This window comes from Platalea leucorodia (assembly GCF_965183815.1).
Source record: "Platalea leucorodia genome assembly, chromosome: 9".
NCBI lineage: Eukaryota > Metazoa > Chordata > Aves > Pelecaniformes > Threskiornithidae > Platalea > Platalea leucorodia.
This window is the reverse complement of record NC_138831.1, coordinates 43,452,856-43,480,428: the sequence shown is the minus strand read 5'-3', so window position 1 is coordinate 43,480,428 and position 27,573 is coordinate 43,452,856. Positions and strand designations below refer to the sequence as shown.

Genomic DNA, 27,573 nt, shown 5'->3' with positions numbered 1-27,573 from the left:
TTTCCCAAGCTGCCACACGTTTCTTTGCCTGATTAAAGCAGAACTAGCGTGGGGAAGGGTCAGTACAGAGACACGCTGCAGTGCTTAGAAGCAAGAGGAATGGTGCTGGGGAAGTGTGTTGGACTAGGGTGTGAAATGGGTATGATGCTTAGCAGGCTTTCTGCACGGAGGGTGCGAGTCAGGCTTCTCTGGGGTTTGACAGAATTTGGACCTGGGCTTGTAGTGTTGTACTCAGAGGTCTGCCAACCAGCCCTTTTTCTAACTCTGAAACAGCCTCTTTCTACAAAAAAAGAGAAGGGATTTTAAAGGTTTCCGGAATATCTTTCTTTCCTAAGTGCAGAGGCACTCAGAACTGTGATGCACGAAGATAAAAAGCTCATTGCAGCTCTACACCTCCTATTTAGAAATGGCTTGGCTGGCGTGTTCTGAGTTTGCTGCTCTGAACTCCCAAGAATGTTCTCCCATAATGGAAATGGAAATATGCTTTTCTTTTGTTTGTTCCTTTGAACCCTGGCTGCAATTTTAGCTCTTCCCTGCATTCCCAGCTTTTACAAGTTGCTTTCCCTTCTTGTGAAGGGCTCTCAGGAAATGTTATCGACAGAACAGGACATACATCAAACTTGATTGTTGCAAAAACTGTTTTATGCTAATGCTTATTTTGTTCTCCTTTAAGTAGCACTAACTCTTCAGTTTTCCAGCAATCTCAAAATGATTACTTATTGCAAAGCTCTCTACATTTGCAATATCCTGAATCTTGCAGGATCATTTGAGATTACAGGTAATACAACATATTGAGCACACTTAACTCCCTTTTGAACAGGTCTTACAGCAGCTCAGAATCTATGAAGCAGGTCCTCAGCTTACACAAACAGTATTAGCAGTTTTGCTTGAATGGGAGCACCCTGATTTACACCACTTGAGAATCTGGACCTGAAAACAGAACAGAGAAGCTAGTAGTCCCATTTCATTTCTAATAAGCTAAAATAAAGTTGATGTCTTTGGTCTCCTCTAGACACATTCTGGTGAAGAACTGTCACTCAAGTGACATACACAGTCAACAGTTGTCCCAAGGATGTGACAACACGGTCTTGGCTTGACTCATATGGTAGAGTCCAGGGACTGCCAAAGCATTCCTCTCAGCCCTATCTGTCATGTGAGACATATCTTTTACTAAAAATTAATCTGGTCATAATTAATAATCAAACTAATTTCGGGGGGAAAAAAAACCCAAGCAACACCCAAAAATATGTGGATCCTAAAATACGGCTCAGCTATGCTTATAGATGAGGAGGTATTCTTTGCAGAGGTATTTTTTGCATCTCAAACAAGGTGCCACATTTTTGAGAGGAAATGTTAAGAAGTCTTGCACTTACTAGCTAGCTATAAGCAGAGTAGGCATCAATTAAACTGCACCGTAAAACCACTCCAATGTCTAGATCAGCACATCATAAGGCTGACTATTACATTTTAAAGCATCACCTTTGAAAATCCCGTACCTCTCCCCTTGCAAACTGATTAGGATTAAAATTCCCGTTTAACAGATGAGAAAACAGATGCAGGAAGGCAGGGAAAGGCCCTGCTCTGAAGCTGTATAGTAAGTGAACACTAAGTTGAGTCTTCCTGGTCTGCAGTCAGCCATACCCTGTTCTTTGCTGATGTAGCAGAATTATTTAGCACTGAGCACAGAGGGATTGTGCTACTGATGCCATAGGAAGCAGAGTGTGTCCAGGGTGACAGAAATCCTTTGCATAACATATAGTGGGTGTGATCTGTGTTACGCCAGCATAGACTTGCACGTGATTCTGACAGCTATATACTTCTTTTAGAGGACCAGCCGCTGCCAAAACTTAAAAGCAAAATGATGCTATTAAATGTGGCTAAAAAAAAAAAAAAGGATGCTGTTTTTTTCTTTTGCAAAGCCGGTTTACATGGCATGTCCTTGGCTCTGGAAAGAATCATTATCGTGTCTTTAGAGAGAAGCTAAAAGTTTGCTTCAGTCAAGCCCCTGTTTGCTCAGAGCTGGGCCTGGTAGGTTTCAGAAATGAGTGACCATGCAGGACTGATGCTTGTCAGGAGCATGCTACTTCTAAGCCTTTTCTGAAACAGTCATGTCATCTTCCCACCCCACCTTCCTCCATTCCTCTTGGGAGCCAGGGATGGGGGAGCCCAGCCATCATGCAGGTTCGTCTTCTAAAGGCCCTAAGGGTGATATGTCCTCAACAGTGGCACTGCAACAACTCTCCTGGAGACACTCCACAGCCTGGAAGAGTGATTTGCTTTCAAGCAAATAAGGTAAGTAAATCCTCTTTTGTTCCTCCCTTTAAATCCTATGATGCTGCCAAGCTCGCCCTTTCTCCTTGTTATTTTAATGCTTCATAGCCCTGCAGACTGGCCTCTTTATCCCATTGCCATGGCTGTCTAGCTTTGCTTGACATTTTTAGCTCTCTAACTTTCTCTCTCTAGATCAACTCCCCATTCCCACTGTGCTGGTTTTGGCTGGGAGAGAGTTAATTTTCTTCACAGTAGCTAGTATGAGACTATATGTTTTGGATTTGTGTTGAAAACAGTGTTGATAATTCAGGGATGTTTCAGTTACTGCTCAGCAGCGCTTACACAGAGTCAAGGCCTTTTCTGCTCCTCATACCACCTTGCCAGCAAGTGGGCTGGGGGTGCACAAAAAGCTGGGAGGAGACACAGCTGGGCAGCTGACCGCAACTGACCAAAGGGATATTCCACACCATATGACGTCATACTCAGCGTATAAACTAAGGGGAAAGCTGGCTGGGGGTGGGCCGCTGCTCGGGCCAGGCCACCATCAGTCGGTGGGTGGTGAGCAATTGTTTTCATTTGCATCACTTGTCGGTCTTGGGTTTTATTTCTCTCTCTTTTTGTTATTTTCCTTTTCATTACAATTTTTTATTATTATTGCTATTATTTTTATTATTTTATTTTAATTATTAAACTGTCCTTATCTCAACCCATGAGTTTTTTCACTTTTCTGATTCTCTACCCCATCCCACTGGGGGGGGAGTGAGCAAGCAGCTGTGTGGTGCTTAGTTGCCGGCTGGGGTTAAACCATGACACCTACATTGACATGTTATGCCCGCTGCTTTGCTCTTTCAGTTTGCGGTACTGTCCTGGTAATAAATAGAGCAATCAGTGTATATCCTCTGAGTGGCTGAAGTTTCCTTCTTCTGTCTCCATTTCAAGATCACAGTATCACCTACTCGTTTCCATCCCTTTCTAATGGATACTCCCATGCACACGACCTGGTCTACAGCCACATGTTTCTGATACTCCAGGGCACCTGGCCTCTGTTCTGAAGCCTCATTACACATCCAAGCCCATAGACTTGCAGGATAACCAGCCACTCCCTTTGAGCAGCTTATTGCTGTATTAGATATGAACCTTGGGGAGCTGGGGGAGGTTCGTGAAAGGCCAGCATTAATGGCCATTAGGGAGAGAGATAATTACTTAATGCTAGTACAGCACTTTGACGATGTAAAGCTATATAAGTGCTACATACAAGTACTATTATAAGGCTCGAGGTTTGTCTGCTACCAAGGAAAGCTGGTGTCTGGGGAAAAAATTCTCCTTGTCCCAGCTTTCTGAATGACATCCAGCTGATTAGGAAGGGAAAAGTTGACATATTATCCCCAATGAGTTCGACAGTACAGCAGCAGGTAGTGGAGCAGCAGAGTTCAGAGAAGACTGCGCACTATATCCACGTTTTTGGCCGTTAACAGAAATACTATGGAAATCAAAACCAGAGTAGGGCTTAAAAACCCTCATGAGACCTTTGGACTCGTGGGAATTCAGACCCTAACATGTTAAAGACAGCTCTTAGTGGGCAGACCTGTTTTTCCCCTCCTGGTTCACATACTAGCTTCAAGGCTGTAGCCCAAAGTAGCATTCAGAGGGGAGATACGGAGCCATCCCCTCCATGCTCACAGCTGAAGGTTGCTTCATGGATCTCAGCTAAGAACAGAATTTGGTCTCTGGCATACTCTAAGGCTGTGTTTTATTTTCCTTTTTGTGCAGTTTCCTTCCCAACTTTGTAATAAAATATAAAAAATAAATCAGTGCTTTTATTTTCTTTGGTCATTTGACATTTGCTTTCCAAGGTCATTTGACATCTTTCTTCCTGTTCCTGGCATACTTCAGGGAGGCTCTGGTCCTGCTCCTGCCTTGGGAAAGTCACAAGAAACACCGAAGGTGTCTTCATGTGGTGCAGCATTATTTGAATTTCCCTTTTATGTGCAGGAAGCTGAGACATTTGAGTTTGTACAGAATCACGTAGCAGTAGTTGAGGCTTTGGCACCATTTCTCTTCAGGAAAATCCACTCAACACTCAATCCACACAACCTAGTGATAGGACACACATTCTCTGATTGCTGTCTCTGTTCCTTTTGCTGTAGGTAGGGATGACCTGGGACCTTCTTTAACTGCAGACCTGGCTGTCATCCCAGGCGGGGCTGCACCAGGACATATGTCCTTTAGACCTCAGCTCTAGGAGCTGGGTGATCCGTGGAAGATACTTAGCTCTGAACCTGCCCCCAGCAGCCAGATGTGTGTCCCCATCAGGACACATTAATTCCTGCTGCCGGCAGGATGTGTTATTCAGCAGTTCTGGACAGCTTTGTATGAATAAGAGCCACAGGTGGCTGGGTCACCCAGGAGGACACAAGGACAAAAAAAAAGCAATGCAAGCAAGAAGCAGGAAAAGCTTCTCTGTTTGGCTAAGTTGAGCTCTTGGAGAAAAACAAACAACAAACAAAACTGCTGTAGATCACGTCTTTGTGAGCTGAAGTTTGTCAGATGAGGTCGGGGCATGTGAAGGTGGCTTCTCAGGGGTGAGGCAAAGGGCCGTACGTGCTCATGGCTGGGTGTCCAGGAGGAGACACTCCTTCCCTGCCTTCAGTGCAGGATCCAGCAGCGCTGAAAGACATTTCTCTATCAATCAGGTGTGCCAGTATTTTGTCTGTGTGAGTCCTGACAGATTCCTGGGCACCTTTTGCAAAGCAGAGGGATTAACTCTGACATGCCAGACAGAGCTGAGCATTGCTGAACATTAGCTGTCCTGCACTTCATAGTTTTAACTGTCACCTTACTAGGCTCTTAAGTACCCAAGTAGTTTACATCAGAGGCAGCTGAACCTAGGTGCAAGTTGTGACTGGATGCGATTCCCAAGTACTTTATCTGTAATTTCCTTTCAGCTTATCCAGAAAGAAGGTCACTAGCTATATCTGAGACTGCACCATTTCCAGAATTACTCTGGCCTCAAAAAATCCCTGAGGTGTTCCCCTGACTGAAAGGCATCATGCATTATGGCCGTACCACCTCCAGGCTGAGCCTCTTCTAAGTGATTGAAAAGCCGTCACTGCAAACACCCAGCGTAGCCCTGTCCTTGCCTTCAGGTCTTGTGCCTTTGTTGTCCCTGTTGTCATAGCCAGTGCTGAACATGAGCTTAAAGCCAGTCAACAAAACCCAAAAATCTTCTGCCAAACATTTTGACTCACTTGACTTCTTTTGTCCTCACCATGCAGCACTCCGCATGTGTTGGCTCCACTTTCTGGGAATGGCAGATCTGATCGTCTCCTAATCCTCACCCTCTGCACCTAGCCATCTCCTCCATTGCAGGCTTTGGCAGTGCCGCATCACGGGGCTTGCTGCTCCCCTGCATGCCAGTGACTGAAGACATCTCACAGCAATTTGCAAGGGATCACAGAGGATTTTTGGAGATTTACAGAACATACAAAGCAACATGTAGCTGTTTCTCCTACCTGCATGCAGCTGTGCTGGGTGTCCCAGCCTTGTCCAAAGCAGGGGGAGATGCAGGTCACCTGCTGCCAGAGGGGAGAGGGTTGGACTTACCCAGAGAGAGAACATGAGGAAAGAAACCAAATGTCCCTGTCGTGAGATGGTGTAAGGAGCCAGATGGACTTGCTCAGGAGCAGGAAAGACTGACCAGGCAGGGTTAATGTGAAACTGAGAAGGGGGTGAGACCTTCCTGCTGTCAGTAGGACTGTTTGGCAAGGGACCGTTTGTTCCCCCCAGATGCACATACTGTGTTTAAACACAAGTCTAAAAATAAAGCCTGCCATTGACATTGTTTTTCCTTACTTCATTTAACAATCTAGTTGCTTTATGACCTGTAATTCTGAATCACTTTGAATCAAGCGGTGTAATTTGCAAGCAGGGACAGCAGCCTTTTTCCCCCTTCCCCTCATCTCTGCTCCACTGAGTGTGTTTTAATCCACGGTTTTCAGAATTCCTAATGAGCCATTAACAAGCTGCCAATTACTTATGCAAATGAGAGGGGGCAGACATGGAGGGGTGGCTGTAGCTAGAGGTAAATTCTGCTACCTCAAAGCGGTCTGAGATAAATCACTGCTGCTCTAAGAGCTGCCTGTACCCAAGAGTCCTCTCAGTTATATTATCTGCCATCTAAAAATGCCAGGGGTAATGCAGAGGATGGTTAAGAAAAGGGAAACAGGAGTAATCGCACATCTATTTTTAATTATGTTTGCCAATAATCTATTTGGTGTGCTCCTTACCACAGTTCACCCCTCCCCTTTTCTTCCCAGAACTCAAAGCAGCAGCACCCACTGCTAGGAAAGGACTGCACAACCAGCCTGCAGAGGAACAAAGGTTGGTTTTTCATTTTCATATAAGTAAATGCTCCAAAAGCCATGATCTCCAACACCGGGACATAAACTGTGAGAAACACGAGCCATGCCTCATTCAGCTGGGAAGAAGTGGGAGCATAGCAACTGTAGTTTGCAAAGCACCTAGTAAAGAGGTCAGTGAGGCCACCACCAGGTCCTAGCAGGTCATAAACTCCTGTCCTAAGAATTGCTGCTAGAGCCTTCCCAGGTGAAGGCGAGGTGACCAGCCTCCTGATCCCCTGGGCCACCTACTGAAAGCTTCTTCTGGCCCAGAACGACAAGACCCCACACTAGGATCTCAGACAGTGGAGGAAAGTGGTGGCACTAGGGAAGGATTCACTGGTGGAAGACCCAGTGTCCTCCCAGGAGTCCCACTGCTTGGCTGTGGGTTGGCACTGGGCAGCTGTGCTGAGGGGTGCATGCAGATGGTGTCCTCTGTGGTCTTCTGCACCACAGCCACAACATGGGCACCACATCTGGACTGTTTGAAAGCTGCCAACTAAGCCACCTTTCTCCTGGTCACTGCCCAGATAACAGCAGAGGCTGGGAAGGCCACTAAACCTATTCAGACTACAGCCATCAGATAGTTTGTCAGGCACCAAATGGATTTACCAATTTGTCTCCACCAGGCTGGAGATGCTTGCACCATACCACAGCTTTTTAGGACAGGCCTGCTCAGAAACATGCAATACCAATGAAACAGCACAGCTGTCAGCTGGTTCCAGCTTCAAAGAGGATCTGTAGTCTGCAAAGACTGCATGTGCCAACAGAAATTGTCCATGACTGATCTGCATTATCATTTTGCAGTGAGCTGGTAATACTACAAGAAGTGTTTAATAGCTCAAAAGCTAATCAGATAGAGGCTAAGTTAAACCATCATGATGCAAGAAATGCGTCCATCAGGATTCCACTCCCTTGGCAATGCAGAGAATGAAAATCAGCTCAGTTTCTGGCTTTGGAAAGTAGGAAGAAGATTTGTCCAATAAATTTTAACCTGGCGATATAAAAGCAAAGTCTTAAAATGGCCTGAGAAATGCAGCTTAGGAAATAGGACCAATAAAGCACTTGTATGTGCGATCACTCCATGCTAAAATGCTTTCAGATTGGTATCTCATAATCTCCCCTTCCATCGTGTCTCTCTCTCCCTCTGTCCTGACAGTGACTCCCCTCTGGGTAGCCAATAATGTTCCATCTTTGTCTGCAGCCAGAGCCATTCCTGACTGACGAATATACATGATTTAGATAAAGCTCCATTACTTAACTTCTGGATGCTGGATAATCAGTTCAACTGCCTTGGCATTAATCATAATAATATTCAAAATTCATTAGGCTAGATTGTTTGGAAATCTATTTCTTGTTAATGTCAGATTCACTGAGCATAGGCCCAGCAGCATACAGACAGAAATTTAATACAACGTGGGGTATGGGAACTCCCTGTAGAAGCAGTCCTTTTACATGCAGCTGGACCATGATGTGGCAGCTCCTGCCTGGTTTGTCATTTGTGAATCTTGTTAAGTAGCAGTGAAACACTGTCAGCATGCAGCCAGTTGGCTGATCAAGGGGCATCTGTAAAAATATATAGCTGAGTATGGAGTTTTTAAGGGAGAAGGTTAGGTGTTCAGATCATCCACAAATTGTAATAGTATCTTCTGTATCTAAAAACTGGGCAGGCAACCCCCGAGACTTTTATGCACAATCATGGTATGGAGGTACAAAAATCAAAATTCTTTTTAAAATAGAAATCTGTTCCTTACTTTCCTGAAACTTTACAGTGCTTTAGATTAGAGGATGGGGCCTTAGTGCTTTACCAAGATGAAAACCTTTCAGCAATAAAATACCTGGATCATTCCTTCTAGCCAGTTTTCTGTAGGCCAGTTGAGGACGGTTCCCAATGGTGCGCTTCCTAATGGTTTATTTGGCCTGTTTAAGCATTTTGGGTGATGGTGCTTTCCTTCAGGCATCAGTTCTCACCCTTTAGTTGAACAGTGGTTTCTCAGCAGGCAAACATCACAGAAATACAGAACAACTGCAGGAGCTGCATACGCTTTCTCTCCTAATGAAGGCAGTGCAGGCACAGATGGCATCTCAGACAAACGCATTGCAAGCCGTGTTAAAATAAAGAGCTCATCATCGGAGGCTGCAGTGTCACACCTACTAATGATGTGATTAAACTCATCAGTGCCGGTGGGAAAGCTGTGCCAGCTCTGGCACTGCTGAATGGAGAGCTGCATTTCACGGCAGAGGCAAACCCCACCCCCCCCAAATTAGGCCACCATAGCGACACATTGAATAGATGCTGCTAATGGCTAAATTCCCTGAGACTTAAAATAAAGGAGGTTGCCCCGGACCTTTCCCATGCCTGCCTGACGCATCCCTGTCAAAAGGTGGTGTGGTACGCAGAGGAGAGGCTGCAGATGGTGACAACAGCCAAAGAGGGACAGGCACAGGAGAAGAGAGCGACTGCGCCCATCTGAGCACAGCTGCGATGATGGGAGGGCCGCAGCAGCACTGGGAAGTGGCAGAACTAAAACCAGTGAAAGCCAAAATGGAAGCATGTGCAGAAGGTCAGGCTGGGGTTTGGCTGCAGGATTCAGATGGAAAACAAACTAAATTTGAAAATTTGAAGGAATCAAGCATTGCATCCTCTCCCACTCTATTTTTCCACCTGAAACTTTCTGTGCATTGAAGTTTCCTCCATTCTTTATCAAGTTTTCTGGATGCCCTTGAGTAGGACAGAGTTGCTGGAGTCCCATGCATTTTAACCACTGTGTTAAAAATCTTCCTCCCTACTTTATTTAGCCAGGAGCATAAATAAATAAGCAAACCCACAAACACAGGAACCTGGTTCCCAGATGCCATTAGAGCCCTCGAGCACTAAGTGGCCACTGCAGATATCACTAGTTGCCTTCTGCTTCCCTTCCTGCAGCCAGCCAGACGCTCCACCCCAGCGAGCCCCTCTGGGACCATTTCACAAACCCAGCACCTGGTAGGACACATTTGACTGTATTTGCTGCAATATAGGACTGCTTCTAGATGGTCAGCTCTCTGAACCAGGCGAGTTTTCCTAGAGGAGTCTCTAGCCACCAGCTCTCCATTAAGGTTAGCCACAAGAGGAAGGACGGAAGGAGAAAGTGAGTCTAAAGAAACCACTAATGTTCTGCAGTGTTTCATAGGATGAATGACCCCTGCAGACATATGCTGAGCAGACAGGACAGTCCTCAATTATGTCATTGCTGGAGCATTTACTTCAAGGAGAAACGTGACTACAAATGCCGGGCTTAAAGCCTTGGCTGGTTTCACTGCTTCTGGATAAGCCGCTCTAGTCCAAGAGCGTTAGGTATGTGTATGCAGCATGCACAGGCAATAACATGCATGTCTGCGTATGAAAGAACTTTACAGCCCAAAGAGTAGAGCTGAAAAAAAAAAAACCTGTTAAATTTCATTCTGTCCTCTTTCCCTTGTGAGAGAGAGCCCTAAAGGATTTGCTAAGGTATTGATGGGTGCCCATCCACATTTCCCAGCGGGAAACCCACAGTCTCCCTCAGGAAATCACAAGCAAATCTTGCCTACAGGATGGAAATTTCCTGCTTGTCACACATTTTCCCCAGCCTCATCCTCACCGCGTTATCCCTGTGCTAACTTCTATATACTTCTCTCAAAGTTTTCTAACCTTCAAGGTCACAACTTTGTAAATATTTGCGATCAGGTAGCACATCTCCTCACTTTTGTTATTCTTTAGCCAAATTCTTTACATACATACACCTTTTTCTAACCTCAGCAATCAATTGCTTCACACTGTCTTTGTTTCTGCTGCACCTCTCCAGAAGCTGTCGACCTTATGGATACTCTTTGTGGGGCTGAGTCAGGGACACAGGGCTGTGTAATAAAAGAGTATTTAAAATAATGATTGCTGTAGAAGCACACACTTTGCTCTTTGACTTGCATTCTTTACATGGATCGCTTCCGAAGAGCATTTGTTTCACTGGCACACTGAAAGCCACAAGCTTGCTGGGGAGCTGCCACCCCACAAGGGACTGTGCTTGGTTCAAAGAGGACAGGGTTTATAAAGACAAAATGCAACGTGGCCTGGGGCTGGCACAATCTCACTTTACAGCGATACTTGCTGTATATTGATCAGAACTGGTTCGGTGCTTTATTAGCCACCTGAGAGGTGCAATGAGCTGCTACTGGAATTTGTGCTTGATAATCAAAGGCATTTGTCATTCTTTGAAATGCTCCGTGAGTAGGTGTTTGATTTGGGTGCATGTGAAAAATGGAGGACAGCAATCCAGAGCAACAGGCAGGGAGGCAGCAGGCACAAGTAGGGTGTCCTGCTGCCCACCCCTCATCCTGACCCACGGGGCATCCCCACTGCAGCATCCCACATGGCCCCATGGACACCATCCCACAGGGCAGGACCCAGCGGCGCTGCAGCTCTGTGGCTCAGCACAGTCCTCCACCACTGGCAAAGCTCTCCCTGATGAAGCTTGAAGAGCAGCAGCCGTTGCTGCTGTTCAGCCCCCAGCCGCCTGGCACACATAGCTCCCTCAAAGCCCTCCTTTCTGTTTTGGCTTTCCTACATTTCCTAGACAAACTGCTCTGGGTTTTTTTTCCTCCCTCTCACTGACATGTACAGGTGGCCTTGCTGCCCTCTCATTGCACCTCTCCCAGCTTGAATTTTAAACTATTTAACAGCTTTAAGTGCACCTAATGAGGTTTCAGTCTGCACTTTGCTGCCACCCCTCTGCCTCTCTGACACCAGGAAGAAGAGTGGTTTGGAAACCTATTGAGGACTTCCCTGCGTTGGAGGTTGAATTACATGGTAACTGGTGACCTTGTAAGTACAGGGTAATCTGCTGTGTAATACCAGGGTAAATTATCCCAGTACTTCTGTCTTTTCCTCTGCAGCCTTCTGCAGAGATGGAAATATAGCCTGTTACATAGTAATTAATCTTTGAACCATTTGACACTTGCCTAAGCCAGTGAGGAGTAACCAGCAGAAGCCCACTCGCTCTGTGCAGAGCAAGGGACCAGCTCAGGAGCCACCACTCTGGGACTGTCTGATGTGACCTGGCCAAAGCAGGGGCTACTTTGTCACCCAGCCTTTCCAGGTGCCAGCTGCCTGGGGCAGCGGGTATAGGCTGCTTTCTCAGAGCTGGATGCAGCTGTCTCCTGCCTGCCCTGTGTTAGGCATCACTTATTCAAAGGGACACATCCAGAGCCATCTGCAGGAGGAAGGGGGCACCAGGGGCATGTGGATGCCCGAGGGGAACAGGCACCCATCCTGTCTGCATTAGCAGGGTGGGGGCAGAGGTTCAGAGCGGCTCAGCCGTGATGGGGGTGAGCTGTCTGGAGCGCTTTCTTACCCTCATCGTGAGGGAGGTGTGGGGGAACAGCACCAATGCTTTCCTCTGAAACCATCCAAACCAGCTAGGTGCAGCTCAGGCATTCACCCTGCAAAACTCCAGGAAAACCAGCCAAGAGATCCGCTTTCTCCATCCCCGCTGTGAGATGCACTTCATTCCCTCCCGCGATAACAGCCTGTCGCCCCAGGGCTGGGGGCTGCCTGTCTGACCCCTGATACCTTTATGGCAATGAAATATATTTGCACACATTTTAGACCAGCTGACATCATTCCCTCTGGAGAGCTTTGGGTTTTTATAGTAACCACAGTAATGATTTTCAGATTATAGACTAATAAAATGTTTTCATTTGTTAGGAACATTAAGGTGGGCACTGTAAGATTCTTATGACATTTAAATAGTGCTTAAAAAAAAAAGGGGGGGTGGGGGGGAGGAGGTTTCTGAGTGCATTTCTTTTCCAAACAGGAGCACTGAAATAGAAAGTCAAAATCCCCCACGCTGGTACCGAGATCAGCTCTGACACCTCCCCTCCGTGCCTGTTTCACTTGAATACCTGCCAAGTTAAATAAGCAAACATGGGATTTCGGCGTCCTAGTTGCAAACGTGTTTTTGTCAAGTGAGCCCTCCTCCTTAGTCACTCTGGCTGATTATGATGTGTGGCAGTGGCCTGATCTAAGCGTGTACGACTCCGTGCCATTGCCCTCTATGGGCTGGGTCACAACTAATGGATGTTGTAATGGGTAACACACAGATTTTGCCTATACTCACCTAGTTCTTTCCCCCCTCATTCAGTGCACACTCTGATTAACTAACTGGACAAGACTGTAAAACAAGCAAGTCATGGGTCTAGAGCATCCCATCATTTCCATGACATGCAACATACACTGTGTGCCACGATGCAGACAGCTGCACCGGCCCCTTTCCTCTGGCTGGGTAGCAATTGCATGGTTTGGAGTGAATAAGACTGCACTGAATAAAGCAGGGGCATTCTGGAGGATGAAAGTTGCCCTTGCAGCTCTATGGGTTGATATGGCTGATAGCTCTGTGCTTCGTTTCCTAACCTGTAAAACGGGGCAATGCAACTCACTGGCTTCTCAAAGATGCTGTGCAGGTAGTGACTTGTACAGTAAAGTAATAAATGGCATAGAAAAGCCTGCCAAGAAAGGGAAAAATAGTCAAACAGTTAGCTCAGGGTTAGTTATCCTGGCAAAAGAAACAGAGGGTTACACGATGAATATTATGGAGAAGAATAGCAAAGAAGTTCTTCTTTTGTTCTGTGAGTACTTTTGCCCGGTACCTCAACTGGATCATATAAGATTAACGGCAGGTGATTATGTAAAGTCTGTACTACAAGGCAGAGGCAAGTGTGAGCCCAGGCCTCCCCATTATCATTACCTGACCTTGCACGTTCCCTTCTGCAACCTCAGCATTTTTTTGTGGATAGGATTTCTGGGTGGTTATTTTAAGAAAACTGTGTTAAATTTCTTGCTTCTGTGCCAGGTACCTGCTGTTTAACAAACAGGCCATGACTAAGCATAGACTGCAAATTAGAAGTATCTACAAGTTAAAGCAATGAGATTCTGGGACTCTCTTCCCTTAGGACCACATTTAATAGTGGTGCTTGATTATGAAAAGGATAAATCTGATGTGATTGATGGAACAGGGGATAGGATTTGATGATCCAGGGAATCCCTTCTAGTCCTCTCTACTCCTAATTGATTTATTTTTAAGGGTGGGGGGGATGCAGTGCTCTACTGATGACAAACAATGGCAAAGTGTGTAGATACCTGCTAATGGTTAGTGGGTCTCCATCCCCCGATTTAACCACTTCCCATCACCAAGAAGGCAGAGCAGGTCTCTTGGTTCTGCCCATCCTGAACATACTAAGCAGAGGTGGGCACAAGGATCCTACCTGCTTCCCTCTTTGCATTTTCCAACTACTGAGGACTTCCAAAATTCACTCTCCTTGAACCAGTACCACAGATGTCTCAGCTCACAGGTTCCCTAGGTATTTCTAAGGTACTTACCTGTCTCCCAACACCATAATGACTGTGTCCCTTGCAATCTTTTTTTCATGTGAATCTCCTCAGTGAAGATGAGCAGGGATCACCTTTTAACAACAGGAAACTGAGGCACAGAAAGACTAACTGAATTTCCTATGGCAACAGAGGACATATTGGTAGCATGGAAGGGACCTGCAGCCCAGTCCAAGGCTGGGATCTCACTGCTGGACTCTTCTTCTTCTCCATACACCTAACTGAGCTCACCCTTTCAGAACAGGAATAGCAGAGCAGAAAGTGTTTTTCAGCCCAGGCATTCACTCGTCTGGGATTCCCATCCTCTGTCAAGCCAAGGGGGCTGAGCTTGGGGTTTCTGAGGGCACAGTGCAAGGTTGTTTCAGAAGGGATGCAAAGGGAAAGTGGTTATGTTCCTTTTTCCCCCCTGAGTAGTTTTAATTCTTTAATTCCTACTTGCTAATAAGATAAACCACTGTGATTCTGCAGGATCAAATGGTGCAGGATAAGCACAGGGAGTTTATTAATTAGCATGCTTTCAGGGCTGGGAAAAAAATAATGAAAAGAAGCAACACAGTCATAGATGATAGCTATAAATATGACTCAATCATTACCTGACATGACATTTTAGCCAAGGGGAGGCTGTCATGTTAGTGCTGGGCATGGCACTCTGATAGTGAATAAAAATCATAAATGAGAGGGCAAGGCTTTCTCTCTCCAAAATGTGGCTATTCACAGATATGTGCTACATTTCACCAGGGCCTGATCCTGCAAATAATACCAGGTATAACACTTCTGTGTGTGAGTGCTCCTCTGGCTTCCCACGGATTGCTTGGAGCACTGAGTGCTAAACCCAGTGGTAAGTGGTTGCGGGATCAGATTCATAGTGTGCCAAGCATTTTGGATGAAAAGAGCTATAAAGAAGTCACATATTATTATGTCACATTGCAAAGGTCAACCCCAGTATTTGTTCTGTCATAAGGACATGATTGAAAGGCAAAAAAAATAGTGTCAGGGCACAGGGGAAAATAATTTTTTAAAAACTGCCTTCAAGGCTGAGGATACAAAATTACATCAGTGCTTAGAACTAAATTCCCATCCACACCCCGCAATTCAATTTTGGCTCAGAAAGGCATAAACGTAACAAAATCACCTTTCGCTGGCACGTCTTCTTATCCACTGACATATCCCCTGTAAAATCAGTGATATCTAAACTCACACTCCTGTGTGATTCTGGCAACAGGAACTGCCAGAGCCCTGCTCCGTCAGGGATCCCAGGAGGGCTTTGCAAGATCCACTCAGCTGCTTAACACCACACAGGCATTTGCTTAATCCCCGTCGTTGCCGGGGCAGGAGGAGTGGTGGTGATGCTGGGAGGAAGCTGGGTGGTGGAACAGCTAGTCCTTCAGCACCTGGCCAGGAGCATACACCTCACCTAGCAATGTCACAGGGAGGTTTGGGCAATTGGACCCTGTTAATTTGTCCCAGTCATGGCTATTTTACAAATATTTATGTCCATCTCTCTGGGCTTGCTGGCACAAGGAAGCTATTGAGAAATAAAGCACGGAAGCAATCACTTTCCTGCCTTAACTTATGAGGGGTCATAACTGCTCTGCACAGACAGTGTCTTTGGGTGGATTAGCTCAATCCACTTCCAAAACGGACTCAAGCAAAGGCTCCCAAACTTTCTGGATCAACAGAGCACTTCCTTGTGTGCCAGAAGCAAAATCACACAAGACAGTCAAGTTCAATGTTTGCCCCTCTCACAGGCTTCTGCAGCTCACCTCCAGTAGCCTTGCAGCTTGCTGGCGGTAGCTTCTGGGATTCTGTGACAGCTGGGGACCCACTGGGCTGAGCATCCCTACACAGAGGCTCCAGCATGCAGCAAGCACAACGGGATGATGGCTCGCCTCTGTGGAAGGGAGGGCAGGGTGAACAGAGGTGTTACCAGCCCTCAGCTGGCTCACACGGTTCCCATCAGCCACCACCTTGGCAAACCCAAACTCCTTTGCACTGCCAGAGCATCGAACCCACACTGATCTCTCACTGCCATTCCACTGGGCAAGGGATGGGAGGAGCTGTGGGGCAGTGATGGTTGACATCCACTCAATCACAGCTGCAAGCACCCAACCGGTCAGACACTGAGGCTGTGTCTAGACTAGCTGACAAAAAGCTTCAGGGCTGGCATGTGGCAGTCCAACTGTTCATATGGTTTGGTTTTAGTCCACGCCAATTTGACAGCATCCAAACAACTGTTGAGAGGACAACACAAGTCAAGGACAGTTCCCAGTGAGCAGTGCAAATGCCACCCTCCTTGGAGGCACGGAGCGGTTTAGCTGCACGGAGACAAACCGTGCTGCACTCGCTGCCATCAGAGCCAGAGGATGGCCCACGCTGTCCACTAGTGCAGACACAGCCTGAACACCCACGGAGGAAGACTGCACTGAGGACTTTTGTATTCATCTCATATTATCTCACCATACAGACAAACCCCAGAGTTGCTATAGTAGAAACATATGCAGTGTCCATCACACACGAGAGCCCCTTCTCTTCCAAATGCACTAGACGCGACCTAGTCCCAAAGCCACTCAACCCCACGTGTCATTTCATGCTCAAGCAGCACCAGTCCCCCGCTTCCAGCTGCCCCAGGGGTCGAGATCCACTCACTGTTGCAGCTGCCGGCGGTGCCAGTCTCTGTCGCTGCCACGCTGCGCTGAACTGGCCCTTCGGACGCGGCCCTTCCTGACAGTGAATGGGTGAAAACAAGGGAAGGAGACAAACAAAAGAGAAGGGAAGGGTGAGAGAGGGAGGGAGGGATGGGGGGGATGAAGCAAGGGGACAAGAAGGGAAAGGGTATGTCTTTAACCGAACCGTATGTCTTTCACTGGCTACAACATCCCAACACTGCACAACCCTTGCTGCGAGGGCATGGGGCAGGTGAGACCCCCTGGCCTTGGTCACCACCACCTTGCACCCCACACCATCACCTGCACCAGTATAGAGGGAGGGCAAGGGGTAAGCACTGGTGCTGGGCGAGAGTCACAGGGTGCTCTGGCCTCCTGAAACTTCTCCTTGGACTGTGAAGCCACATCTCTTGGGGACCCAGAGTCCCTCTCTGGCAGGAGAAGTTTTAGGAGGGTTGAGCGGTTCCTCTGTATCTGGTACTTAAGCATCCTGCTCCTTGGCCATCACCAGCCCTCCTGGGCACAGTGCAGGGACCCATCTCCCTCTGCCAGCAGAACAAGACCCAGGCCTGATATCTTTACTCAAGTAAGCTTGGGTTAACCAGAGTTAAGGGCATCGTAGGCCAGATGTCCCAGTGAAGAACCTGGTACATCATCCTACGCTTCCCCAAAAGTCTTTGTCCCATCTGTACTGTTGCAGTTTGGGAGAGGAAGAAAAAATCTCATCCCACAGCTTCCAATCACCCGCAAACCTGCCAGCACTCGCGAAACTGAACCTTAGAAGGGGACAAGGGAAGCGAAATGATGGAGCAGAAAATGCAGCCATACTTTTTCCCATGTATCAAAGTAGGAAGGATTTGGGGAACAGGAGGGAGGAGAAGGGGTAGGGATCTCAGTGTGCAAATTAAGAGTGAATGACAAGCATAAGGTCCGCTGACTTTCTAGTAAGGTGTTTGTGTTCCCACGGGGACAAAAAGGAGACAAAATCCCAAGACAAAAAGGCAGTTGGTGAGCACGGTGGTTTGCGGGGAGGCTTTTGGCTGTGCTACTTAGGAGCTCAGGCTGACAGCTGCCCCGGGGAATACCAAAAATATGGCCTAGGGTGTGCCCAGCTAGTCATCACCCTGGGCGCATTCCCGCCCCACACTAGAGGTGAAAATTGAGCTGGTAAATGTAGCAGACAGCTCATTCTGCTTGGGGAATTGCCCCGTGAATGACTGACTCACCTCCCTTCCCAAAAAGCTGAGGTAGGAAAAGGGTGGGGGAAAGGCTTAGAAAATTGTTTCATGATGGTTGTTTAAATTGTCTCTGCATTACAATGTTACAGTTAGGGAAAAAGAAAAGAGAGATCTATTGCATAAAGCTGCATCCTAAAGCCAGCTGTGGCAGAGGTATGGACATTGGAAAGAAGCAGAGCAAATGAAGTCATCCAGCAGTGGGAAAAAAACATCAATATAATATACTGCAGAACAAAGCAAATTCTACCTCAAACACAGAGCTTAAAGAGAAACATCTTCCTCTGTCAGATCTATTACCATGCATTTATTCCAATAACAAATAACTAACCCAAAGAGTAACCCAAACCTGATTTATTCCTCCATCTAAGTAAATATGAAGAGGCAGCCGAATCTGACTGTAAAAACCACTGATCTCATATGTTTTCCTTGTATGTATTGGAAAAAAATAGGAGTGGAGTTTCTGCCTTGCTGCCAGGGGATGCTGGCAAAGCATTTGAGCTATAGATATTGTATCTTGTCACTAATGACTGCAGGGAACTAAAAGGGATTTGGATTTTTTAATGCTTCACATTAATTGATAATTTGGTCTCAGAATCCACAGTGGAACACAGGATTTGCTATATTGGATCAATCTAGTGGCCCATAAAATCTGGCATCTTGCCTCAGTGATGCTCAGAAAAATTATCATCCATGTCTTTGCTTATAAGGTTGCTGGCCATTTCTGTAAGGCCATATAGTTGTAACAGAGGAAAGGTCTTTCTGGCCTGCACAGGAAGCCGCAACCCTGAAATGTGGTTTTGTCAGGGCTGTATTACATCTTTTTTTTTTTTTTTTTTTTTTTTAATGCAAGGAAGGAACTCTGTAACTATGAACATTTTCAACAGACATGCTGCTGTTTTTCCTCTTGGTCACCACATCCCAAATAGCGAGGTGAACTTGTGTTTTAAGAGGGCAAATGAGAACACGACTGGGGCCAGAGGCGGGGGAGATGCCTTGTACTGAGCAGAACAATATCGATTAGTCAGTGTAAAGATTTCCCTCACTAATTCCTTTAGCAATCTTATCATGTGTTGCCCACATAATTGGATGGGAAAGAGAGAGGTGGAATCACTTAAGCGTTCAAAGCTCAACACACACCGAGAAAAGATTGCTATTTTGTGTGTGTGTGCAATTTTGTGCATCGTCGCCCCTTGATTGTACACTGAACATGCTCTCTTTGACAGCCTAGCCCTAAACAGCCTGTTTATTAAAGACAGCTGCTTGCAAATAGGGGCTTTCTCCATCCAGCTGGCGTAGAGAAGGAGCTCGCTGTGGCTGTGAGAGAGGCAGGACTATGAAACAGGGTGGGATCAGGAGGGGGAAAGCCTGTGGAAATTCTGACCATGTAGGAATCAGGAGGAAAAAAGAAAGGTAATGGTTTCTCTCCATGCAAACATCTTAATTAAGGAGGACAATGAAGATACTTGCATCTTAATTTTTCTAGGGAGGTCTTCATTTTGTCTTGAAGCAAGGCTTTTCAAACTGGGGAAAAACTTTGAGTCTATCTATCTATCTCACTCAAAAAGTCACTACTCCATGCCAAAAATCAGGAAAAAAAAAAGTAAGCCAAGTCATAATTTATCCATGCTCCCACTAAACTGGCTTATAACTTCTCTGCCTCCAGTTCTTTCGCTGATCATACTGAGGTTTGGGGCTATTCCCCACCTTTTTCAACTGGTGTGTGATCTCATGGCTGTCCCCATGGTAAAGGAGAGCTGAGATCATGGTCCTGCAGGTGGGAAGGCAGGAGGAGGCCACTGGCCAGCTGGGATGCAGTGGGGAAATGGGTCCAACAACATAGAGAAGATGAGGGGGGAGGGTTTTACACACCCAAGTCTCCCTGGATTGTAAGTAGCAGTGCTTCTTCCAAAGCGTGAATGGTTCGTTTCCATACACTCAGGAGGACACACGGTGTTTCTGGTCCACCTGGGGCTAGAATAATGAAGCTCACTGGCATATGCTTCTCCACTTTCTTCTGCTCTACCTTCTGCCTTCTTCTGCCCTGTACAAAATCCTTGTCTCTGGTGACACCACAGAGGAACATGTTTTGGATGGATCTCCACCATGGGAGAGTCTCCCTGGCTCAAAACTAGGCACTGTGCTCTTTTCCATGTATTTCACAGATTTCAGGCTAATGGATGTTCAGAGTGGGAAGCACGGGAGGAAGGGAGCACATCGCATGCATGCAGCCTCTAGCAGGTGACTGGGAACCACACTTGGACAATACAAATTAGAACAGGGAAAAAAAACAGTTTCACAGTCAATGGGAGGAAAAAACTACTCAAGGATGGGTGGGGAATCACCCTTTCTGGATCTGTTTGCTGCACCCAGGGAACACTGAAAATGGAAAAGAGTCCTGCCCTCCCTAGTTAAGTTCTATGGGAAGGGAATTGCTTTGAAGGAAAGGGCTCTTGAAATCCCTATAGGAAACTTGCTGTCTCAAGTTTTCACAGCAGAGGTGAACAGGCTTGGGTAGTTTGGCTATGTGGAGAAACAATCCCAGCTTTCTGAATTGAACACAGTCTCTGACTTCCTGGGGACGGTGTCACTACCCCTCAGCTGGGTCCAGCATTTAATTTGTTACTTCCAGCTCTCTCCTCAGCTCCCATTAAAGCAGAGATCAGCCTGGACAGCTTTTAAGAGCAGCCAAAGTCCAGTCAGCTGGGACCCTGACCTCGTCCAGAGATGCATAGAGGAGAGTATGGAAACAGAAGAACCCACAGCATATGTCCCACAATATCTTCCAGTCCTCAATAATCAGTGGTACAGGGATTTCCTGAAACAGGAGAGGTATTTTGTGTTTGACAGCCCCTGATAGATTACTTACCTTCTACAAGTCTTTTCAATCACTTTTTCAACCCATCTCAGCTCTTGGCACCTACCATCTCCTGAGACAAGGAGTCCCACCACTTTACTATCCACTGTAGCATCTCTCTTGGATCTGAACCTGCCAGGTCTTTTAGGTCAGGAAATAGTGAACAACAAACAATTCCTTCCTATTTGACTACATCTATGATCTCTGCAAATGGAAGGTCAGGAGTTAAAAAACATCAGGAAGCTAAACTGAAAGGCTTTGAACTCCCAGCTCTCTGGAGCTCAGTCCAATGGTTGGGAGAAAGCAAAAGCCTCAATTCAAACGTCGGGGGAATAAGACTGAGCTTTGATTGAAAGATCTTAAGTTTGATTAGCTCTCAGTGTGTGAGGGTTTGGGTGGTTTGGAGGGAACATGGAGGAGTTAAGCATGGAGGTCAGTGTTTGGGTGAATATTGAGACTATATTAAACAAAAAATCTGAGCCAAATGACTTGCAATGCAGCAGCAACATATCCCAAGCAGGAGAAGAGGTGAACGTGGAGGTCAAGTACCATAGCAGGGAGTTTTTATTTCCCAAAAACAAACTGCTCTTTTGTGCCTGTGCTTCAAAGAAGATGTCACCAGATTGTAAGAGCTCTTCACCTGCCACATCCCTCTCATTACTGAAATGAAATAAATGGCAACAGCATGAAAACAGCAACTCAAGCAGGAGAAATACAGGTAGACAGTGAGGAAAAGGGGAGGTGGGAAACAGGGTGCGGGTGGAGGTCTTGGCAGGGTGGAGAATTAGGGCAATTACCATTTCTGAGAAAATGCCAGAAATACAACACAAAGTAATTTCCCCAATTAATTCCTCTGCACTTGAGCTGCTTTGTGTGAAGGGCTCTTAATGTTTCAAACAGGAGGAAGGGAAGAAAAAAAAAGACTCAACATTTGTTTTTCCCTCAGTGTAGAAATGGGGAAGTGTTGAGGAAAAATGTCTGGCTAAAACACAAGATGATGCTGTTACGTTTTCCTTTCAGGAGATAAGGAACTGTGTCATGAATTCAATTTGCAGAGGTTTTTATAGGAGCCACAGAGATATCAAAGACGAGCACGTTCAATACCACACTGACTTTTCCTGCATGCAGAACACACCAGGACAGGCACAGAGACACTTAACCCACACACCCACATTCAGCAGTTCCTTCACCTCCCCTGTTTCCATCCCTACTGCAAGTTAGGGGGAAATTGGTTCTTTTGTCCCCAAAGCACCAGTCAGGGCAGTTGTGCCCACGCCTCATGGGGCACAGATGTGTCATCTAGGGGGAACAACGGCAATGAAAACAAGGAAAGAGATAACAAATCAGGGGTTGGGGTGATGGAACATGTGGGGTAAAGGGATGCTGAAAAGGGCATGTAATACTTTGAACAGCAGACACAGGCTCCTGCACATAGCAAGACTATGGCTCTGCATGGCTGGCCCCTCTGTATCAGTACTAGGGGTTTCCAGGTCACTATGAGACTTTCCTGCCCTTACTTACATAGGTATGACAAGGCAAGACATGTTCTCCATGATCCCACTTAATACAGGAGAAAGTTAAAGTACTTTTCACTTCTAAGTCCTTTCCTTAGTGCAACATATATTTACAGATATGAAACCTTCCCAATACCCTGGCAGAAAGGATGGAGAGAGCAGCACATTATATTTTTCACCTCAGAGAAGGGGTAGAAGAGACAAAAGGCGATGCTCAGCTGCTTAGCACCCGCACAGCACTTACGTGTTGGAAATGGTACTGATGTTGGAAGCTGAATGTGGCACACACATTGTACTATCTACACAAGATTACACACAACAGTCAGCACAGCCAGGGACTGAATTTGCTTTCCCCCACTCAACGACATTGAAACGGAGCCTAAGCACACTGTCTGGGTGCACGGAACCTGGCTCGCTCTCTGTCCGGAGCTGACTAATCCTGCCAGTCTACACCAGGTCTACAGTAAAATCTGAGAGTGGCAGCTTTTTTTCTTTCCCCCAAAGTGAGTCAGTACCATATCCCAGATGACAGAAATTCAGAGGGAGTTTTCCTCCCCTCTGCCTGTTAGCATTCCCCTTCATAGGTGATGGTGCAGAGCCCTACCACACTCATTGCAGGGCTCCTTCCTTGTGCTAAGAGGGCTGGGCAGCAATTTCCCTCTGCTAGGCTTGATCTCCCATGCTGTAAACATGCTGCATGAGATGGACAGCAAAGCAACAAAGAGAGCATCAGGGGACACAAAAGCAGGTGGCAGCTGAAGGATACACACGGGCATTAAGGAGCCCTGGCAAGTATGCACACAAAATGCCAGTGGGAGAGTACAGCTAAACCTCTGCAGTGAGTTCCAAGCTGGTGGGAACAGAGCACCATTCAATCATGGGGTGATCATTTAGGGACCCTCTATCTAGGAAAGTGAGGGTCAGACTAAATTTAATTTCAATGTAAGGCTTGTCTATTAGGCTTATCTACCACGCTGAATGAGCCTCCAAAGGAGCATGACCCAGGCAGCTGCTAAACCTTGGTGATCTATTACTTGTGTGAAAACTACACTGGAAAAATAACTGACTGTACACAGGAGAAAAAAAAACAATTTTGAACTCCAGAGGAGAAGAACTAAAAAGTAAGAGATGGTCTAGATGGGAAATGGTCATCAGGAAGCAACCTGACAATGGGTACTGAAAATTATAAAGAATATGACTTTTTCTCTAGCCATTTTAAAGAAAGAGAAGAGGAGGCATCTACCAGAGGGATTCTAGACTTTTTAAAGAACACTGACCTAAGGCCAAAGTCATAGCAGAAACATTGTTTTGGTTCTGATGGTCTAAGGATGTGAGAGCCAAGGTTCATAGGAAGAGATATTAATCTTTTATTAAACCAACTGATACTACTAAAAAAAAAAAAAAAAAAAAAAGCTCAGAAGCTCAGAGAGGGTTTGTGTATCTAAAATTCATTCTTTTTTTCCCCTCCAACAATATCGTAAGTTCTAATAAAAGATATTACTTCTTCCTGCAAACCTTGTCTCTCCCAAATCCAAACAATGCTCCAGAGTGGTGAGGACACAGAAGCAGGGAGCGTTTTTTGTTATTATGTTTAGCTCTGTATTGCTAGCATATTTTCAGAGCCCTTTGCAAATCCTGCACGTGTCTTTTTTTTGAGAAGCAGGTGTCCTCTGCGTGATGAACTGTGACCAGGAGTACACTCAGGACAGGACTCTGGGAAAGGATGGAGCTAAGTCCCCTAGAGGTTTCAAGCCCAGCCCAGGATTTAGGCAGGATGCCAGAAGGGTAGGACATAGGAGACCTAGACAGAGGGATGTCTTAATGAGGTTTAATGCCTACATAAATCCTTCCTCTACTTGACATGTGTCTTCACTGCTGGGTTTCCACCCACGTCAGGACATTACCTTGGAAGTTATTAAGGACTATTGACTACAATTTAAAACTGTATTCTCTTCTAAAGATGAAGAAATACTGCCCTTTCCACGGGCAGCTGCCACATGGTTTTGCTTGGAATTGAATTACACATTTTGGGGGAAGAAAGGAAAAAGTTCTAGATTTTACTGGAGCACAAGTGAGTTCAGAGCCACAGAAGGGCTGTGGGAGCAAGCAAACCCCAGTCTGCTGGGTGAAAGAGCAGCTGGGGGTCCTAAGCCCAGCCCTGGTGATGCCCCCAGCTCTGGACAAACCCCCCAGCCTCCATGACAGCCTCCAGCTCCCCAGGCAGTGCTGGGCAGGCACCATGTGCCTGACTTGCTGCAGTCTCCATGCCACACTCAGCTTGGCTGAGGCACAACGTCCCTGACCTGCAGCGTCCCACCACCTGCTGTCACAGTCCTGAGTCATAGCTAAAAAAATCGCCTACTCACACATTTTTTTAAAGAAAACAACACGGAAAACGAAATCCGCCCAAATTTTTTCTCTCCAATATGGATATACTCCATCCTGCCTTCCCACAGAGACCCACACCAAAGATTGCACAGCACATTACACAACACATCACAGAAATGCTTCTTCAGCATCCGCGCCTTTACTCTTCAGACAGATGCTGGGCTACTTCTCCCTGTCTCCCCAGTCCCTCGACTTTCTTCCACTTTATAATCAGATGTTGTTTCACCTCTCCCCGCCACCTACACCTCCACAACCATCTTCTCTCCATCCTGTCTTGTTGAAAGAAGGTTTAAAGGCACCAGCTGACGGGATCCCTCTGTGGTGCACAAGGAAAAGGACGCATCTGTCTTCAGGCAGAACATGGAGAGCCTTGCCGGAGAGGGGAAACAAGCCTCTCTGCTGTTTTTGTTACGCAAATGTTTGTTTTCTGTATCCAAATGTGTAACAGGAAATTAAGCAGTTCACCTTTGTTAAAGCACTTTTGCTTCCCACAAATGCAGGAGCCAGATGGTGTTCTTTCTTTGTTTTAAAAGATTAGAAATGGGAAAGAAAGGAAATGGCTAGGAGCTAATCCTCAGCCTGGAACACACTCATATATCCATGTGCCCAGTTATCTGTGCTCGTGGGGCCTGAGCAGGAGCAAACACGGGGACCCAGTGGACTGAAGCGAGTCTGCTTGCAGAGAGCTCCAGACCTGTCACTTTATGTCAGCTTCGAGGTGGAATCCTTCACCGTGTTCCCAGAAAATGACAAATTACAGTGCTCTCCCTCTGCTGCAGCTTGGACACACCAAGCAATATTTTCCAGAAGCCACCTGAAGCAGAACTTTACTCCAGGTCCTACTGGTTGGAATGGCAGGCTGTTCACAGGGGAGAGCTGCTGTGCACAAACACTGAGAATCAGACTTGGGAATATCACCAGGCAGGTTGTAGATGTGATCAGGGACAGCACCAAAGAGTTCCAAAGTTCAGCTCTTCAGCCACATCTCCACCTTCCATAGGTGAGACCCAGGAGCAGTTTGGTTCTCACACTTGAGCTCATTTGCTCTCTGTCTGTATTCATTCAAAAGCCCTCACTTGAGGTGCCTTGGTGGATTTTATGATAGGTTTGTTCACTCAAAAGTATTGCCTCAGGAGCCTTGAAGAGCCAGTTTTCATGCAAGGGATGTTAGGAATTAAAATTCTGAGCAAGACGGAGCACAAATGCACAACTGTTGTGAAATCATGTTGTTTTTCTCACCTACATTTGCAGGAGAAAGTGAATGCTGCTTCTTACCAGAGTTAAAGTCAAGTCTAATACAGTCAATTCACATGAGTCCCATGTGGCTTCATTAGTGTCACAACCAAGTTTCTGTTCAAAGGGTTGACTACTCTTGTTCATAGGGAACTTAGAAGTGCAGGTTTCCACACAGAAACCAAACAGATTTCCCAGTTCAGAGACAGCAAGACTCACACAATTTCTTGCAGAGAATGGATGCAGTGGTGCTGTGCAAAGACAGAGGGAGAGGCGAGGATGTGTACAAGAGAATGGTGGATGGGGAAGCACAGAGGCTGTCACATAACTGTGAGTGCACCAGAATGGTGAATAACGAGATCAGCTCCATGTGCTCTCCTGGTAAACATGTCCCACAAGGCAGTGATTAGAGAAGGAGATTGAGAAAAGAACCTATCTGGGTTCTTCGCATGTGCTGGGAGAAGTGTGGCTGAGCTGTGGCTGGAGAAAGGATGAAGAACACTTGGCTCCCGGACTTCTGCTCGTTGGTGGGGGGAATATATGGCCTGGATGGGCTTCCCACCTCTGTCACTGAATCCTGCTTTGGCCTTGGGCAAGTCATGTAAAGTCTCTGCCCCTCACACCACCAATGCAAATATGGGCAATCAAAACTGTAATTTGCTAGGACCCCTCTTTGGACTTTAACAGGAAAAGCTCTCCATGCATGCAGAGCATGGACTTACTGATCAAGAGTTTTAAAAGTATCAAAAGTCAGTGAAAAGAGAGAAAAGAAAATCAACTAAGAACAAATGGCTGTGCTGGTCTGAAGCTAAGCTCTTGGTCTGGTAAACAGCTGATAACTAGTTCTTGCTTTGGTCACGCATGGTGATTTGTGTTAGCAGAGAAAAGTCCACTAGAAAAGCCTTACAACACTGCACGAGATAGCATGGAGCAATCCTCAGCAAAGCATTTTGCACAGACAGGATGAGGTCTATGGGACACCACCACAGAGAAGACAAAAAATCCGACAACAGTGAACTGGCCTATGGAGATCTTCTCAGTTCTCACTTTTTGGAGGCCCTCCCAGCCTTCACATGGCAATAGCAGTAAATTCTCCCATTGCAGAGAGAGCTCTCGGTGCTGCAAGAACACAAGCTTGGCTGGGATTGTCTCAAGCAGTGTGACACTGTGGTTGAGGTAGGTCTAACACAGCTGAAGAAAAGGAGCCAGGCAAGAACAGGCTGCTTCTCATCCTCCCCTGGGTCTTCTCTTCCCTACTCGCTACTTCCTGAAGTTTCTGCAGTGATGGAACCATAGCCACCTCTCTTCCCTCATCACTGCCCAGTAACTGCACCGAGACCTTTTCCCAGCCTGGGCTTTTGTGCTGCACAGTGAAGACTGGTGCCCTCACTGGTAATTAAACTTAGTGATAAGCCAATATCCTGGGCTGGGAGGGGTGATATGTCTCAGCAGAAATCTGATCACATCCTCCCCAACACAGTAACTCTACTTAGCAACTGCCTATCACATAAAGAAAACACTCTGAATCAGATCAAGACCACAGGTCAACCCTTTCTCAGGTAGCTGATAGAAATCATTCTCAAAGCCAAACATCCATGTTGTAACCAGAAATAAAC

The 27,573-nt window shown here is 46.4% G+C and overlaps 1 protein-coding gene across 6 annotated transcripts in view; it reads right to left on the bottom strand.

Moving 5' to 3' along the window:
- NTRK3 (neurotrophic receptor tyrosine kinase 3) overlaps positions 1-27,573 on the bottom strand; it is a gene marked incomplete at both ends in the record, with an annotated part of 217,974 nt that overhangs the window by 4,535 nt on the left and 185,866 nt on the right. For 3 of the 6 annotated variants that reach the window (XM_082321697.1, XM_082321698.1, XM_082321700.1), the window contains one exon: positions 16,714-16,788. The exons of the other annotated variants lie outside the window; for them this stretch is intronic. In XM_082321697.1, coding sequence (XP_082177823.1) covers positions 16,714-16,788 — 75 coding nt within the window. The remainder of the gene's footprint in view (positions 1-16,713; positions 16,789-27,573) is intronic. 6 annotated transcript variants of the gene reach the window in all.